General features: G+C 48.9%; 1 protein-coding gene across 1 annotated transcript in view; it reads left to right on the top strand.

The window, feature by feature from the left end:
- The window catches only part of MAN2A1 (mannosidase alpha class 2A member 1), a 161144-nt gene extending 143566 nt beyond the window's left edge, over positions 1-17578 (top strand). Inside the window, exons 19-22 of the mRNA XM_041752130.1 lie at positions 272-405; positions 7115-7309; positions 13435-13545; positions 14703-17578. Of these exons, the coding sequence (XP_041608064.1) occupies positions 272-405; positions 7115-7309; positions 13435-13545; positions 14703-14855 (593 nt within the window). The 3' untranslated portion in view covers positions 14856-17578. The remainder of the gene's footprint in view (positions 1-271; positions 406-7114; positions 7310-13434; positions 13546-14702) is intronic.
- The last annotated feature ends 887 nt before the right edge of the window (positions 17579-18465 follow it).

Here is an 18465-nt window from a genome sequence, read left to right as displayed (position 1 = left end):
CAGGTTAATTTTTAAATCTCAAATTTTTGATCTGTCTCATTTTTTAAGTCTCTTAACCAGATTTTTAGCAGACAACAATGAAGAAGAACAGAAACACAATCCTGGTTTTTGCATTTACACTAGTTGTTTTGAGAAAGCCCTTGTTGATACTGTGGGTTGTATGGTTCTGTGTCCTTGGCTTAAATCAGGATCGTGCCTAAACTTATGTGATCCTCCCTGGATGTTTGTATTAAATAACCCTGGCCAGTTTGTCTGTTTGTTTGTTTGTTAGGTCAGATTGAAGTTATCATGGATCGAAGACTCATGCAAGATGATAATCGCGGCCTTGAGCAAGGTGTCCATGATAACAAGGTTACAGCTAATTTATTTCGAATACTCCTGGAAAAAAGAAGTGTTGTGAATATGGTAGGAAAAAAAATAATTCGCACATTCTGATGTCGATTATTCTTTGCCACTCAAAATTTGAAATTATGACTTTCCACATTATTATTTTTTTTAATGATTTAGTTTCCAGTATTGAGATACCTTTATAAGAGATTTAGCCTAAACTGACAAGATGGAAAGATACGTAAGAAAACTTAGTTACACTTAAGTAGGGTTTGTATTTAGGTCATCTTTTTTTTTGCTTCTTATGTAGATGTAAAATAATGTTAAGGAACCAGTTGAGGTGAAAGTTTCTGCAATTATTTTGAAAGAAAATAAGCATTGAATTTAAGGATAGAACGTTAGCGTGTGCTTATTAGGAAATTAAGTTTGATTAGTAAAAAATTTTTTTTGAGACCTTAGTGTACTTATTCTGGTCTTAGACTCAACTGAAAACGGATTTACTCGTGTGTCTTGTTCAGTTTTCATTTCTCAAAACAAAACCCCAGCATCCCATTAAGCAGTCCGCCTAAAGCTCAGTTGGATGTAGACCAACATGACAATACCCTTCTTAGGGCAGCACAAGAGTCGTCACCCCTGTCCTCCCTACCTGACTCCTTCCCCACCTCCCATGGCCCTCCGCTCGGCCCTTTATTTCTTATTCTGCTCTTTCTTTCTTTCTTTCTTTCTTTCTTTCTTTCTTTCTTTCTTTCTTTCTTTTTCTTTCTTTCTTTTTTTTAAGATTTTTATTTATTCATGAGAGACATAGAGAGAGAGGCAGAGACACAGGCATGGGGAGAAGCAGGCTCCCCGCAGGGAGCCTGATGCGGGACTTGATCCCGGGACCCCGGGGTCACACCCCGGGCCGACGGCGGGTGCCCCACTGCTGAGCCCCCCGACCCCTCCTTTTCTCCACCCCCCTCTGTGGTCCTTCCTGCTCTGGCGATAAAAGCCCCACATGTGTCTCCCCAGATCTGGTCCCCTCTTGGCCGCAGAGCCATACCTCCCTGTGTCCTCCTCAGACCCCCCGCCCTGCCCATCAGGAGCCTCCCAACGCCCTCCTCCTCCCGGCCCGGCCTTCTCCGCTGCTCCCCCGGCAACACCCCCGGGGGCATCCCTCGTCTGCTCCCAGCGATGCTTCTCCATCCTTCTCCGTCCTTCTCAGTCCTTCTCCTCTTGGGCGGCGGTATGGCCCCTGCGAGGACTCCGTCCTGCCCGAGCAGTTCCCATGTGGCCGCTCGTGGACCTCGGCCGCCTCCCCAAGCAACCCCAGATACTTCCCCAGTTGTTCGCTCTTCTTTTCCTGCCGCGTTGGTTCTCGGTCAGGGTTGGTCTGCTTGGTCTGGTTTTTTTTCCAAAACTCAGTCTGACCTCCATGCCCCGTTCTTCACGCCCCGAGGTCTGGTCACCAGCCTCCCTGTGAAGGCCGCGGTCCTCGCACGGCGGGGAGCCCGTCCTGGGCCCGCGGCTCCGTGTGGCCCCCTCGCGCTGCCCCCCTCACCTGCTGCCCGGCCTGCGCCGCCGCCGGCACCTGCTGCCCGGCCCCCTCCCCTGCGGCCTGCGCCCCCGGCACCTGGGGCCCTGGGTCGTGGCTGTGGCCACAGCTCACCGGCTGCGGCTTGTACCCGAGCGCCCAGACCCGCCGCCCTCTGCCTCCTCAGAACCACACATCCAGGCGCTCCCCTGATCCTCGTCTTGCTCCTCTTTTGACCATGGCTCTGCTGAGCGCTGGGCCCTGTTCCACTGCTTCTAGACTTGGCCCCGGTGGAGGAAGCACCGGATCTGTTGCACGAATGAATACGCGATGCACAATGAGTGAGCGGCTGTAGTGCCTCGGGCCACCGCGTTACCCCTGCTGTGCCCTGCCCCATGCCCTGCCCTGTGCCCTATCCTGTGCCCTGCTGTGCCCTCCCGTGCCCTGCCCCGTGCCTGGCCCCATGCCCTGCCCTGTGCCCTGCCCCGTGCCCTGCCCCATGCCATGCTGTGCCCTGTCCTGTGCCCTGCCCCGTGCCCTCCTGTGCCCTGCTGTACCCTGCCCTGTGCCCTGCCCGTCCCACTGTGCATTTTCTCGCCCCGCTGCTACATCCGCGCACTTGGGTCCTGCAGCTCCCGGTGCCCCTCAGGGCCCCTGGCCTGTGGTAGGTGTTCCATAAATAAAACACCAGTTGATTGAATGAACCGGCAACAGCTCATTAAAGCAAAGACTTCTTCCAGGATCTAGAATCTTTTAGGAAAAAGATTTTAATATCCATTTTTAGATGTCAGGATTTATACCAGTTCTTGGGACGCATGGTTTAAATCAATTACTGACAAGATAGCTTAATTTTAGGACTCAAACTGCATAGGAAAATCATTGTCTGAGTGCTGGCAGCTACACTCTTTCTCCTCCTGAAAATGTTTCTGGCTTTTATGATTTTTTTTCCTCTCTATATAAGACACTAATTTACAAAGCTTCTGTTAACTATGGCAGTAAGAATTTCCATGTCAGATCTATAAAGCTTTCACTTAGAAGGGAAATAATTTGTTTATTCCCATTCAAAAAACTCCTTGGATAGTAATTGATTGAAATTTGATCCAATGTGTTTGTAATCCTGTGTTGGTTAAATTTTTCTTTTGCTCAACTATAGATTCCTGGACTTAAATCAATAGTGTCTTTTAAATAAAAAATGAACTAGAGAAGAGAAAAATACGTTTTAATTTCTAGCGAAATTGATTTAAAAGACGTTCGATTAACAAACGCTCCATCCCGTATAACATGAACTTTCTAGACAGCGTCTTTATTTTCAACTCAGACTCTAGTGTTTAAAATGTCGATGGGGAGGCGCTGCGGCGAGGAGCCGGCTGTGTACAGGGAAGGCATCTGGGTGGAAAGTCCTAAGCCTGCAGCCCCCTGGGGGTAACCGGGGTGACTAAGGGGAATGGAGGCCTGTTCTCGAGTGTCCTGCGGAGACGCGGGGAGAACGGGCCCTGGTATGACGACAGTCGCCGTGAGATGTGCGGGTGTCCCGCAGATCGCTGGGGCCATGTGACGGTGATGCTCATCCGTGCAAAATGACTATCATCCCTCTGGCACCGACCCTTTAGGTTTTGTTTCTTTGAGACTTAACTCCCTGTCCCTTCCCGCGTGGAGGACGCTGAACCGAGAGCTGGAAGTGTCCAGGCATTACAGCTGCATCACTCTACCCCGGGATGCCAGCTCTTTACGTGGGAGGAGGGCCGGCCAAGAGATAGGAGATTAAGCCGGAATGCTTGCAGGGATCTGAAAAGATATGGAATGAGGGAGGCCGGTCACGTTTTACGGGCAAACACCTCGGTTAGGTGACCCCAGGGCTGTGATGAGCACAAGGACGCATCCCACCAAGGAGCTAGAACTCAGCCGCCCTCAAGGGAACGTGGGGGCCCAGGGTGACTTGGATCTCCAGTATCGTGGGGACGGGGGGGAAATCACCTGTTTTGGGGAGTTTTTGTTATTGTTACTGACATTTTCAATGTGACACCTCCTGGAATTTTTTTCTCTGAGAGCTGGCCAACTGTTGAATACCACGCAGACCTCCCAAACCTATCTACAGGCCCACGTGTCACCAGGCTCCACCTCTGCACTAAACGAGATTTATTTCCAAATCTTACGATTCTTTATATTTTCACTGATTATTTCTTCTGTCTCTGGCTTTTTACTGCATCCTTTCCCCAACTGCATTTTTTTCCTCTCGTTTATTTATATTTGCTGGTTAATAGATGAAGTTCAAAAAAAAAAAAAAACCTTTATCGCGTTCCCACCAGGTATCAGGTTCTATTGAATAAGCAAAAGGGACTCAAAAATATCCTCTCTTATTATCTTAGGTCATTTATTTAGCAAGTTTTGATGTAGATGAATGGAAGCCTTTGATGTTTAAGGATCAGATAACTTAAGTGGAGCCCAGCGAGTAGTTCTGACGTGTGACATAGAAGGGCTGGAACCCAATGGAGAGCTCAACTTGGTGTGGCCTGGATCGGAATGTGCTAGAAACTATTTATAGTTTCACACAGGCTGCAAGGAGCAGGCTAGACTCAAACAGCTTGACGCCTCCCAGCCCACAAGAAACCCAATAATGTTGATAGTAGTGCGCTAGTTACTACAAGGCTGGGGAATTCATTTACCGCTTAAACAAACGCATAAAATTTCCTAAAGCAAACACGTGTTACAAGCCTTGGGTGTATCCTAAAGGTTACAGCTCAAAGACTCCCTTTCCAGGAGATTGATCAAAAAGTGGTAATTCGCCAGCTAAATATTTTGCTGAGACCCTCGTTGCTGTAAAAACGTCCAGAAAGGGCACGGATCGTGGAGCCTCCCGCGGGGTTCAGTCGCGCCCTGCCTGGCCGGTGCCCGCCGCCTTCCCAGCCCGGAGCCGCCGCGCCTCCTCAGCTCAGTGGGGACAGTGAAGGGCCCCGCTGCTGAGTTCTCCAAGGGACTTAGGTTTGTGACGCTGTTTGCTTCGCTGAGACCTTTCATGAACGCCTTTCTGAGTCTGAATCATTTTCTGAATCCGAAACTAGTTAAAGGATGAGACTCGTGCATTGGACTCCAAAAGGAGCTGTCTGTCCTACGAGGTTGGGTCACGGTTCCCGACCCACGTCCCCGGAGCTGTGTCACCCTGAGAGCTGAGATCCTCTCCGGGGGCTGTTAAGCTTGGGCTTCCTGGGGCCCACCCCTGGAGAGCCTGTTTAAGGAGATTTGGGCTAGTGCCTGAGGATCTGGGTTTAAAGCTCCCCAAGCCATTCTTTTTTTTTTTTTTTTTTTTTGAGATTTTTTTTTTTTTCATTTATTTTGAGGAAGAGAGAGAGCGCAACGGAGCACACGGAAGGAGAGGGAGACGCAGACTCCCCGCTGAGCAGGGAGCCCAACACGGGGCTCGACCCCAGGACCGGGACCCTGGCTTCATGACCTGAGCCGAGGGCAGACGTGCAACTGACGGAGCCACCCAGGTGTCCCCTCCCCACGCCCAATATTGCTCCATGTGGCCAGTGTTGAGGAGCGCTGAGCATCAGGGGACCTGGCTGGGTCGGTGTGCACATCCCTGTTTGCGGGGTCTGCACAATCCATCAAGAAGTCTCCCACCTGCTCTTCTAGGCATCCGGGGATTCCTCCAAGAGCCGAGAACAAAGCCAGAGAGCTCTTCCTGAATGTTATTTGACCTAGAAATGGACTTCATGCCTTCCGAGTCTCATACGGCAGGTGTCTTCTTTTCTGTTGGAATCTTTTATCTTTTATTACTGAAAAAGTGATTTTGTCAGCAATCCTGACCTACATTATGAAGTCCTTTGATCTTGGAGTACATTTAAAGTTTCTTGTTGAAACTGTTCCCTCAATATTCAACAACATGCGTGAAATTTCAGCAGTTCTGGAGAATATGATTTTATACGCTTTACTTAATCTGTCTTTCAGAAGAGGAGTGTGGAATGGGTACTTCGTTTTTACTGCTCTTTTAGACCTAATATTTTTTGTCAGCATCTTAATATTGCAGTGTCCCTCTGCTGCCTTTAATTTTTTTTCTCTCTCTCTCTCCATAGTCTGAATTGTAATGACATCTACAGTTCGCTGCTGGCAAGATGCTTGTCACTCTTTGCTAACACCCTCTGTTCAGTGCTAATCTGACATTCTGAGTTTTAAGCTCTGTATCTTCTATAAATCCTATCTTTTCACACAGATAAGTGGCCAAGCCTTTCATCTGAGCCCCATATTACAAAAAAAAAAAAAAGGATGCAAAATCAAAAGTTATCAGTGAAATGGACAGTTTAAAAAAAAGATGCAAAATTAAATTTGTCCCGCCTGTCACTGCTGATCAGAAAACCTTTCTATGTAAATTATTTTCTCTTCTCAGTGTTTTTCTCTGTGTGCTTTTATACCTCAGGCGTTATTGGTTAAGGCTCTGCTTAGTCATTGATTTAATTGAGTGTGTCATCCACCATACGCATATGCCCAGCCCTGGCAGACGTATTTAATGTTTGAACATCCTGAACCACTTATCCAGAAGTATATATACCATAGCAATGACTAAATTACTTTTAAATTATACTGAATAATTGTGTACTAGGTAAATATGTACTAACTACTCCATAACATACATGAGAGTTTTCGTTCAGTGGCAGTGATTTATCAAATTTAACGGACCATCAGGGATGCTACCTCTGTTTTTAAAAAATCTTATTTATTCCGAGAGTTCCCCCCACCCCAAAAAAAAAAATCTGTCATTGGTTAACATCTATAGAGCATAGCTTTGGATCCCTACGAGGTGTCATGGTCTAGTTGAGTGTATAAATGAAACCACGAGAATATGATGGGTGACACCTGAGGGAGAAGAGATCACATTTGATGATTGCAAGAAGTATGGATGTCCCAACCCATCTACTTAAGGAATTTTGTGGTAGGTTGAGTTTCCGGAAAAAGTTACACTTTGTCCTAAAATGTTCGTGAAAAGTGTTGTCAGGGTTTTTAGCGCTAAAGCAATGGAGAAAAGCTACTTCTGAACAGGAGTTAAGTGGACACTGTTCATTTTCTTACATTGCTCACCGCCGAAGTTGATAAATCTGTGTGTCGTCTAAAGCTGTTATTTACAAAACCTAATAAAATTACAGTACGTGAAAAAAAAAAAAATTACAGTACGTGCTTACGGTTGCATTCCTTTCCTACCTAAACCCCATCAAGTAATTCAGTCGATATTGTGAAAACTGCAAATATACAACACTTAAGCGTGTTTGCTTTTTTTCTTGATAGGAAGAAGAGAAGAAGTCGGTCAGTTATCCTTCTCTCGTTAGCCACATGACTTCTTCCTTCCTGAATCATCCCGTCTTTACAATGTCAGAAAAGGTCCCCGTGCCCACCCTCCAGCTGCTAGGGGAATTCTCTCCGCTGCTGTCATCTTTGCCTTGTGACATTCATCTCGTTAATCTGAGGACGATACAGTCAAAGGTATATCCCAAAATGCATTTATGAACAGTTACTTTTTGGAATGTATTTGATATAAGGGGATGAGAAGCGGAAAACAAATAACAGCCGACCCTTGCACAGCACGAGTTGGACCTGCACCCGTGCGCTTATTCGGATCATTTTTGATAAATGCAGTGCAGTACCGAAAATGTATTTTCTCTTCCTTATTATTTGCATGACATTTTCTTTTCTCTGGCTTATTTTAAGAATGCAGTATATGACACGTATAACGTACAAAATTCGTGCCAAACCGCTGTCCATGTTATCAGTAAGGCTGCCAGGCAATACTAGTCGGCTCTTAGTCGTTCTGTTTTGGGAGACTCAGAGTCCTGCGGATTTTTGACTCTGGGTGGGGGGTCGTCGCCCCTAACCTGCTGCGCCGTTGAAGGGTCAGCTGTACTGGGAGTTTCACTGTGCTTCCAGGAGCCGTCACGAGGACTTCACCTTTAGGCAAGATCGTTAACACCTTTCATTTGACTGTGGCTCTGTGGTTTATATCCCACTCCTAATTTATGTTACTCCCAGAAAAGTTCTCTGTGGTGAGAAGGTCGGGGGATATTATCTTTTTACAGATAAGAAAGCAAAAGCTGGCCTAGGGTCACATAATAGTAGGTGGGACAACAGGCCTTAAGATGAGCTCTCCTGGCATTTTCCATCATTTCTCCTTCGTAGCCAGTGTCTCTTGAGGAGTCAGAGAAATAAGAAGCATTGCTTTTAATTAATTCTGCATCAGAAGCCATGTACATTCATCTCTTTCTCCTGAAAATCACTGCAACTCCGACCTTTGCATTGAAAAACCAACTGTTTAGAGACGTCTAAAGATCCACTAGAGGAAGAGCAGGGGAAGATTTTAGTAGATAAGGAATTTTAACGCAGTTGCCCTGGTTTTGTTTGCATGTATGCCTGCTTTTAAAGTCAGAGATTGCATTTGCAAAGAATAAAAATCCGGCATTTGACATCGTTTTTAAATTCGGTAGAGCTGTTTTGATATTGTGAACTGACATATGCTTGGCTGGAAATAGTACGCGCTTCGGGATTCCGTAGGAAAAGTGATAAATGGCCTGAGTATGAAAAGGAGAGAATGTTCATGTTTAAAGACAACATAGGAAGAGAGAATGTTTAGCTTTAGAGCAAAGAACTAAAGCAAACCAAGTAAAGTTAAGGATAAGTGCCTGCAAATTTGAACACTTAAGGCTTTTACGGCCTGTGTAGGAATATGCATAAGGCTTGTAATAGTGAGTACGGCTGAACACAGGAGGCCTGGGTATGTCTGCGCATGTCAAAAGTCTCGTTTGATCATGTGAACCCACCTGCAGGATGTACTTCTTGCCCTACAGTTACAGCTAGAGGCACCAGGGAAACTGTCGGGACCCAGCCAAGACGGCAACCCCTGGCTCTTCTGAAGCATCGATTCTGGTGGGAGGAGAAAAATAAGAAAAAATTAAGAGAAATGTAACATGAGTTAGATGGTGACAAGCGTTCGAGCGGGGGGGGGGGGGGGGCGGGGGGGAGGAGGGAAGGATGGTTCTGGAGGATGACAGGGGTTTGCATAGTGTGGTTGGAGGAGGACGTTGCAGAAAGGGTGTGAATGGAATAAGACTCTGAAGGAAGTTGGGGAGTGAGACTCATGCAGATTTCTGGGGGTCAAGTGGTCGGGCAGTCAAGAGCAAGTGTGAAGTCCTAAACGTGGGTGACGTGGTGAGAACAGAAGCCCCGCGCCAGCTGGCCTTTTCTTTGATCCCTTGCTGCATCCTGTTGCCCAGAAGAGTGTCTGCATGTAGTAGGGATGGAACAAATCCTATGTGTTCTCTCCAGGACTCTGCCATAATTGTGGGTTCACTTTTCCACTCCTGGAGACGGGTCGCCTCCCTGAGTTAGATGAATCCATAAGCTGAAGGGGATCCAGGGATGGAGGGGGCGGGGGTGGTTACAGAGGACTCTGAGCCTCGGGTGGCTGCCTCTGGGCACGGCTGCAGGGGATGTTAGCCACCTGAGGATCTGGGGGCTCCTGGGGCGCCCAGCGGCCACTGTTCCTTGGCCTCATTCCTAGATGACTCTGTCCCATGCTTGTTTTCCGGATCCGGTTGTCTAGAGTCAGTGAGTGTCGGGTTTCGTGGTCTGCCATCTCGGGCTGGCCCTTGTTTCCCAGCCCCCTCTTTTCTGTGGTTACCTGCTGCTTTCATTCCTCCCGCTGATGCCTGTCTTCCTGTCCTACGATTCTCATCACTTGCCAGACCCAGAGCTCCGCTGCTGCTCAGTCAGTGCAGGCCTTCAGGCACTGGGCCCTCCGCGGTCCGGCCTCCACTCACTGTACCCGTGTGGTTTCCCGTTGGCTCTTCACACCCTTAGACGTGTGGACCTTTGGCCGGGTGCTGACTCCGCTCCCTTTTATGGCCAGCTGGGCCGGCCTCAGGTGCGTGCTGAGGGACGGAGAGGATAATGCTTTCGAGCCCTTTGAAAACAGAAGCGCTCTGTAAACACCGGTCGTTGTCCTGGTGGTACCCGGAGTACTTGCCAGCTCAGGTGCAAACTGAGGTGTCAGCCGAGCACATAGTTTGACCCAGAAGAATAAAGACTGAAATGCTGATGCTTAACCCTAACCAGCCTGCTGGTGTGGGGTCAGAACTCACGACTTGGGCCGGTTTTGCTGTTTTGCGTTATCCCATTCACCAGTGCTGGCTCCTGGGTTGGTCATTGACTCTTAGCACAGCTGTTCCAAGGCTCACCAGAGACCCAAGGGGGGTGCATCTGTCCGTTCAAAATCACTTCTCGAAAGAACTACTTTCTGTCCCTTGACCTCTGGTAACTCTGATAACAGGAAAATAATCCTGGAAAGCAGCCGACGTAAGTACTGAATCAAAGAAAGCTCAGTACTTTAAAGATGTCGAGTGCCATTTCATGGTTGCACCAAAAGAAGACAAAGGGGACTTGGAGAAAATCCAGAGCCAGGCCCCGACACCTGGGACCGCACCCCTCCCCTGTGTGCCGGCAGCTCCAGCCCTATGGTAACCCATCGTTCCTTCGGAGGCTACGAAGCGTTTTTGCCCCTGAAGTGGTGTCGGCATAGCTCTTGGCTCCTGGGCCAGACCGGAGCTCTGCTGGGCCTGCGTGAGTGGGCGCTCCCCTTCCGCCCCCTCCCCATGTGTCCGTGGGAAACGTGGCCCGTCCTTGACGTGACGAAGACACATCTTTGTTGCTGCCTCACTTCCTCAGCGGCAGCGTGGTGGACGAGGTGGACGGGGCCCCTGCTCCCTGGCCACTGCGTGAAGGGTCCGGGCGTTCGGAACCAGGACCTGGGGAGAAGGGGGTTACGGGCTCGAGGCGCGGTGAGGGAGGCGGCGTAGGGCCCCGGGTGCACGTGCCTCCACGGTGCTTCCGTGTCTCCAGCTACCCGACCTCAGGGTCGGTGTGTCCAGGTCCCACCGGGGACATTTTGGAATGGAGACTTGGACTATTTCCCCATCCCTGAGGCTGTGACTCTGGGGGTCTGGGGTGAGGAACATACGAGTTAGTCATGCTTAAGGACCTATGATTCCAGAAATTACCGTCATCGCCATTCAGCCAATTGGGAAAGTAAGAGTTAGAGATCGAGTGGCTGAGGTGGCATCACCCGGCAGTAAGCGGCGTGCTCCGGGCTCACACGGCCGTGTCCTCATCCGGTGGCTGTCCGGGGCCCCCGTGGTACCGTTCGGCTTCTTATGGCCTCTGTTCCTCACGGGCCAGTTCTTCAGGAATTGTTCCGTGTGGGTAGATGAGGTTATGATTTTACAGAAGCATGTCTTGCCCTTATTTTTCTGTTTTTGGGAAAAACAAGTCGTATGTCGTGCATTCGCAGTTGGACGCAGCGGGGCCCAGACACCCCTCAGCCCCACCAACGGCGCGGAGGGGGCAGCGCAGGCCCCTGTCGTGGGTGGCCGCCAGCCCCCCCTGCATGCTCGGCCCCCTCTCTTCTCCTTAGCATCCCTTCTTCCTGGACCGTCAAAGGCCTGAGCCGTTGACAAAGGTCGTGTAAAGGCCTGAACGATGGGGGCCCAAGGACACCACCGGCGTGCGCGAGCGGCCCGGGCAGAGGACGCCGGGAGAGTCCAGGGACATGGGCCCCCCGGGACGCAGAGCTTTCCGGGCCCGGTTACCCCGTCGCGCACCGCGTCTTGTCTGGGAGGGTGTCTGCTTGCTTGCTGCATATTCAAGTAAAGTTCACAGTTTCCCTACTTTGAAAAACAGTTTTCTTGGAAATAAAATGACGAGACAGACTTTGAAGCCGAGGAACTGCTGCTTTGCCTCAGGTATTTTTGCTAGAAAACTGATACTTTCATGAATATTTGATTCTTCAAAACTTGGACAAGACGCCTGCTCCGTGGGTTGGCGTTCTGGTCCCTGAGGGGGTTACGTGGCCTTAGTTTTCAGAGAAGGGCTCACGCTCCCCTCCACCCTGCGGGTTCCTTCTTGCGACCGTCCCCCCTGCTTCTGTACTGTCTGACTGTCTTGTGAAAATCACGGCAGAGGCGGAAAGATGCCCCGTGTCCTCGGGCTTCTGACGTCCTCGCCCCCCCTGCATGTGCAGGGCCTCGCCCGCCGTCACTCCCGAGGCAGCCGTGGGGCATCGTTGCGCTGGCGCCTCTTACGGGCTCAGCGGGCACCCGGGCACCAGGCACTGGGCTAGGGCGACGGGTCGCAGGCACCGGAGCGTCCTCTGCCACGGTCACCACGACACCGTCGCTTCTGGCGCCCCCCCACCCCACCCCGTGGCGGGACCAGGGGCGGCTGCAAGCAGCGGGGAAGTCAGACCCTGGGCGTCAGGCGGCCCGGGTTCTGAGCCGGGTCTGAGCCGGGTTCTGACCCGCTTGCAGCTCTGTGCCTGCACGCGGTGCCGGGCCGGCCCAGGCCGCACCCGCCACCCTGTCTTCAGAAAAGATGTCTCAGTGACACATTTGAAAACCAAATCCCCTTGTGAGGACGATTCAGAACCCAGACACGTTGGTTGTCGTCCGTGGCCACGGAAGAGAAGAGGGGACCTTTCTCCCCACGGGTCAGTGCTGAGCACGCTCCCCTCTGTTCTGCAGCCTTGCCTTGCTTAATTCTCCCAAGGATTTTTTTATTTTTTTTTATTATTTTTTTTTCATTTATTTATGATAGTCACACAGAGAGAGAAAGAGGCAGAGACATAGGCAGAGGGAGAAACAGGCTCCATGCACCGGGAGCCCGACGTGGGATTCGATCCCGGGTCTCCAGGATTGCGCCCCGGGCCAAAGGCAGGCGCCAAACCTCTGCGCCACACCTCTGCGCCACCCAGGGATCCCTCTCCCAAGGATTTTTAATTTATTTTGCTTATTGTCAGAAGCATCTTCCCCTTTATTAAAAAAAACTGTAATTTAGAAATTTGGAGCACCGCCGGCATCCTTACTGAAGTGGACGCAAGAAATTTTACTGTAAGAAAGTGTATCTTGATCCTCCCTGTAGCTGACTTGTCGTGTTCCATAGTTTTCTCTCTGCCTGCACGAGAAGAATAGCACCCATAATGTGAATTTAAATGATACATCAAGCTAATAAATGTGGTTGGCCTAGCAAGTGATAAGCATAACTAATTCAATTTAAATGTCTTTTATATAAAAATAATGAACCAGTGCATTAAAGATTAAAAATGTTAATGCAATTAGCAAAAAATTAGCATTCAATAAAGAAGCGTGTTGCAGTTTGGGGATGGATGATGATACATCATTCGATGACCAGATAAGGACTGAAGTCAGGGATACTTTATTCAGCTGATGTATACCTTAAACGTGAAATAAACAGAAATGAAAATGCTTTCTTTGAAGAAACTTTGAGGCAACAGCGTGTGACCTGTGGCCAGAAGGATGCCCAGGTCCTCGGGGGCTGCGCAGGGGACCAGGGCACGAGACAGCTTAACCAGGAGCCTTAAAATGTGACGTCCCCTGCCTCCTGGGGGCGGGGGGGGGGGGCAGCAGGTGCACCGGGAGCGAGGGACCTGGGTGGGAGGGTGACCTTCCCTGGCTTCACAGGTGAGGTGGGCGCGGGGGGGTGGGGTGCAGTGGGGTCGCCACGTGCCCGAATGTCAGCGTGCGTGTGGGCGCTCTGCTCCTCTGCAGGTGGACGGCAGGCATTCCGACGAGGCAGCCTTGATCTTCCACAGGAAGGGGTTCGACTGCCGCTTCCCCAGCAGAGCCACAGGGCTGCTCTGTTCCACGACCCAGGGAAAGGTGAGCTGAACGGGATTTTCTCAGCCAGCCTCTACTCCAGAACACGTGCACGCCTGAACGCGACGTCCGTCGTGCCTGGGCCTTCAGTTGCCGGCCCGCAGGGCGTCTTCCCCCACGCCCCCAGCCCCCCTCTCATGGGCTCATGCAGGATCCCATCGGTGAAGTCTCCACGGGCCTAAGCAGGTGTTGTAGGAACTACAGCGGGGCAGGGGGCCACGGAGGCCGCAGGAAGCAGGACACTCGCCAGCCCCCCGGGAGAATGCGGCTCTGGATCTCCTGATTGACCCAGATCTGCACAGGGCCTCCTGGTGCCGGCCCGACAGTCCTTGGGCTGACCTTGCTGACCTTCCTCCAAGCCTCTCCTTGGAAGGAAATAAACGTCCAGGCTTCGGCCCCCAGCTCTGAGCAGGTCGTGCTCCAAGGACACAGTTGACTGGCACCGGGGCAAGTCTGCCCCTTGGGGGAGCTCAGCGGACCCCACTCTTCTCCAAAACCTCACAGATACCCTGTGCGCCAGACTCCAGGGATTCGGTTCCAACCCTACAAATTAGGGTGGGTGTAGGGTCTGAAAAAGGGTTAAAGGAAAATATAGGAGAGGGTCGAAATCCAAGGGGGACCCTGGGATGTGATGCAGGGAGACGTATCAGGATAACCTGCCTGGGTGAGAGTAGGACCTTCCCAGCAACCCCGCACCCTCAGGATGAGACTCCCTGGCACGATGATTCCTCCTCCTAGCGGGCCTGTGTCCTTTCAGTCTTTGGAAACAAGAGGAACCACGATTGTCAGGTGTTAAGGGTCGAGTAAAGGAGGATACGGATGTTCTTAAAGCTTGCTGGCTTGTAGGTGTTTTCTCTTTTATTGAAAAAATAGCCCCTGCACACGGTAAGTTGTAAGAAATACGGAAGGAGAGCGTAGAGCGAGCCGCCGTCCGGTTACCCTTCTCCTGGGTGGTCTGTGCGTCCAAGCACTCCTAGGTGTATCTCCTCTCCCCTACCCCCACCTCCCCATTATCTTTAGAAGGAGACTTTAAATACACTGTTGTCACTCTCCTACTATGTTCCACTGAATAAATACATAGATGTGCTACTAATCTCTCTTCAAAGTGACCTAACTGTGCAACTTTTTTTTTTTTTTTTTTTTTACCATTTACTTTCTAGATTTCGGTACAGAAGCTTTTCAGCATGTTTACTGTCGCAAGTCTTACACCTTCCTCATTATCCTTGATGCATTCACCTCCAGATGCCCGAAATATAAGCGAGATCAACTTGAGTCCCATGGAAATCAGCACATTCCGAATCCAGTTGAGATGAACCAGGCTTTCAGATTTGGATTGGGAAGCAGTTGTCTTTTACGCCCTTCTCGGTTTGACGTGCAATAAGGAAGCACATTATTTTAGCTTCTGGCTACTGTGAGGACATGAATTCTGTGATTATTACTTTTTTTTTTTAACCAGTACAGAAAGAAAGAAAGGAAAAAAAAAAAAAAGCCATGCTCTAGCCAATTTTCTTTTTTTAAGTTCCATCCACGAACCACCACCTTCAGTATGAATCGATGCAACGACGAAGGAAGAAGTGTCTAAAGCAGCCTCTCCACAGATTGTATCTCAGGTTAAATGCTAACTAAACTATATCTGTGTTGGGGGTTGTGAAGAGATTGTTACAAGTGTTCATGTTGCCGGTCCTTCATTAGTTTTACAAAAATACCCATTTTTACCAAAACGGAATTTAAAAACAAAAACAAAAAACCGGTGGGTAAATAGCTAATGGCCAAAATGGTTGCAGTCATTCCTACACAGTAGAAGAATTTCGTGTATTGAAAAATGTGGAAAAGTGCAATCCGTCAACCCTTGCGATCTCTATACATAGTTGATCTCCACACCTTTTTTCTAATGTACCACTCGACCCCTCCCTTCTCACCCTTTGTACGTCTTTCCAGAAATAGCAGATTTTGAATCATTCAGTAGTAGAAAAAGAGGCATATTTTCATTACTTGACAATGTGGGATAGGTGCAATTTCTTCCATTGTCACTAAAATCGAAGAAGCAATTCCATAGGTACCGTGACCTCTTCTGGGTACCCGAGGTGTCTTTTTACACGGCTCATTTGAATACAGAGGTTCAGAGAGGGGTTTTTCTATTTTAAAAAATATATAACCATATCAAAATAAATGTGCCTTATTTTTTTATAAGTCTTGTTAGATCTTTTTGGTGTCCATGTTGCTGTCTGAGGAAGTGGGGAGGCGGTGGGGGGTGGGGAGGAGGTGGGTACTTTCTACGGCCCGTGAGGTGCGTCCGTTTTGCCTGCCGACGCTGGCCACGTTCTGCTCTGTTTCATTAAATTTGTGGTGATGTTATTCTAAACATTTTGACTATTTGAATGTACTGAGATGTCAGAAAACAAAACAAGGAAGAAAAATACGTTAAAATATGCTGCTGCCAACAAGACTGCAGCTTGACGCTGGGGTTTTGTAATGTGCAAAACCCACACGCTGTTTCCATTGGACGGGAGGGAGCTCTAGGAAGGAACGCTTTAAGGGGGACCCCGTTTTCAACCCCGCTTATAGGTAGCTCGTCAGGATTTACCTTATTAAAGGACACGTGTGCCCAGTGAATTCCAGACTTCTGTACATGCTCACCCGAGAGTGAGGTTCCAAGCCCATGTGCCATTACCGTACTTCTGATCAGATTTATTTGGGATCATTCTCAACGTGACACTCAAGAGCGACATTGGAAATACTTAGAATATTCAGTTTTAGGATAGAAAGGATTCATGGAGTCTGTACACTTTTGAAAAAAAAAAAAAAACGCTCGCTGTGTTACCTAACAAATCCAGCGTTCACTGATTTTTAAACTTCCTTTTACCTCCTGCCCTTCCAACGTCTTTACAGAGAGAAGTTTAGACCTAACTTCTGTTTCACCACCACGTAGTCTGAGGATCATCTGTGGTTTCTTTTTTGTTATCAAGATGCAGCTCCTAAGATTATCATTATGTTAATAAGTTGATAAACTTTTTTCGCCTTTAATAACTAAGGAAACAATACTAGTGTTGATGCAGATATTATAAGGGAGTAATTTCATGCAATAAACATGTACTGTAAGTTTCCTTCCTCATTTTGGGGCATAACCAACTAAAAGAAGAAGAAGAAAAAAAAAACACTTCCTTTTTGTGGACATCTACAGATGTTTAGGATTGCCAGAAGCAAATCCCAGGAATAAGATGAGTATTTTCATTGCATCTTAAATGTAAAACCTTCCTTTGGGAGTTCACTGTGTCCTGTGGTTAAGTGGATGTGCTTAATCATCCTGGAAATTCTGATCAGTCGAAATAAAAAAAAAAAAAAATCTTGATGCAATAACAGTGGTTTTGCCACTCCTGGTTGTTCGAGGTGGATCTGTCCCAGGTCAGTCGGGGTCTTACTCAGTGTGCTTTGCCACCAGCTGTTCACAGGTAGAGCAGAAATTCTCTTTAAACCAGCAAGTTTCTGCTTTTTATTTTTAGAACAAATCATCAGGGAAATGAAGAGAGGATGCTTTTGCTTTGGGTTGTGGTCAAGAACTGATTAAATAATTTAGTGTCTCTGGCACACACTGAAAACCATAGACTTCAGTTGTGGTCTCGGCATATTTGTTTGCTTAGGTTTTATTACATTTGTTATCACAGATGTTCAGTTGAGCAAGTAGTTTGATTCCTTTCTGTGATTTTTGTTTTTTATTTTTTTATTTTTTGGGGGGGAAATTCGAGCTTTTACCTGCAGTGTTTGAGAACTCGGCATCCTTGTTTTCTTCAAATACCAATTAAAATAAAATGCTGTAAAACGTGTCGTGAAACATTGTAATTACCTTCCCATGTCTTTGTTGTACTTGTGCCAAGTGTTTTCACATTCCTTTGTCCGGAGGAAAATCTTTGCTTTCATTTTGATTATGTTGCTTATCTCAGAATCAAATAGGTTTTGATATTTTTCTCTTGGAAGATTTTATATCTTTTTGGGAATATGTAATATAAGATCTCTAATAAAAGATAAACCTTACCACGTACCTAGGCCTCTGGAGTGCTGCTTACCTCTTACGGTCTTTGGAAGAAAGAGTCTTTGGAAGAGTCGGGGGTGGACTAGGGAGGATCTGTCCTTTGTGTTCCTTTAGGAACGAATCACTCCTCCTTTGGCCCAGTTCTAGTTGGAACGTGCGGTTTGAGAGAACAAGGGGCAGATGGGGGCGGTGGTGAAGTTTGGGGGTGGGTTTGGGGTTGCCTTGGAGGGCGGAGTCCACGGTCGCGGGGGCGGGGGGGGGGCCTTCTGGGTCTGCTGGAGGGGCAGGTTCTTGTCGGATTCCATCTATCGCAGGACAGAAATGAGAGTCAAGGCAACGCCTGAAGCTAAGAGGATCCCTGTGAGCTGATCCAGAAGGTACGGTGGGTTGGGAGCGTGGGATCCGGGGCTGCTGCCGGCCCGCTCCCCCCCCCCACCCCGTGTGGGAGCATTCTGGGGGGGCCCTCAGCGGGGGTGGGGGTGCTGAAAGGTCCCTACGCCGGAGCTTCATAGGGGCTAGGCAGGCGTGAGGCCCGCTGCCTGTGGAGTTTGTGCTCGGTTGGGGTGACCCAGCAAAGAGGCTGCTGCACTTGTAATCTCTGTGCCAAACTGTAGAAACTTAGAGAATCATCCGTAAAAAATTTCATCAGCAGATGATGAAAATTGCCTTCGGCTCCATAATACTTGATTATCAACATGCCTAAATCATTTGATTGTTAGAACTTGTTAAAGGGGCGCCTGGGTGGCTCGGGTCCTGATCCCGGGGTCGTGGGCCGGAGCCCCGCATCGGTGTCCCTGTGCAGTGTAGGGCCTGTCGCCCCCTCCCACTCTCCCTGCTGTGCCTTCTCTCTGCCAGATAAATCAATAAAATCTTTAGGGGGGAAAAGAACTTGTCAA

The sequence above is a fragment of the Vulpes lagopus genome, chromosome 4 (assembly GCF_018345385.1).
Source record: "Vulpes lagopus strain Blue_001 chromosome 4, ASM1834538v1, whole genome shotgun sequence".
Classification (NCBI taxonomy): Eukaryota; Metazoa; Chordata; class Mammalia; order Carnivora; family Canidae; genus Vulpes; species Vulpes lagopus.
This window is presented reverse-complemented; position numbering and strand designations above follow the sequence as displayed.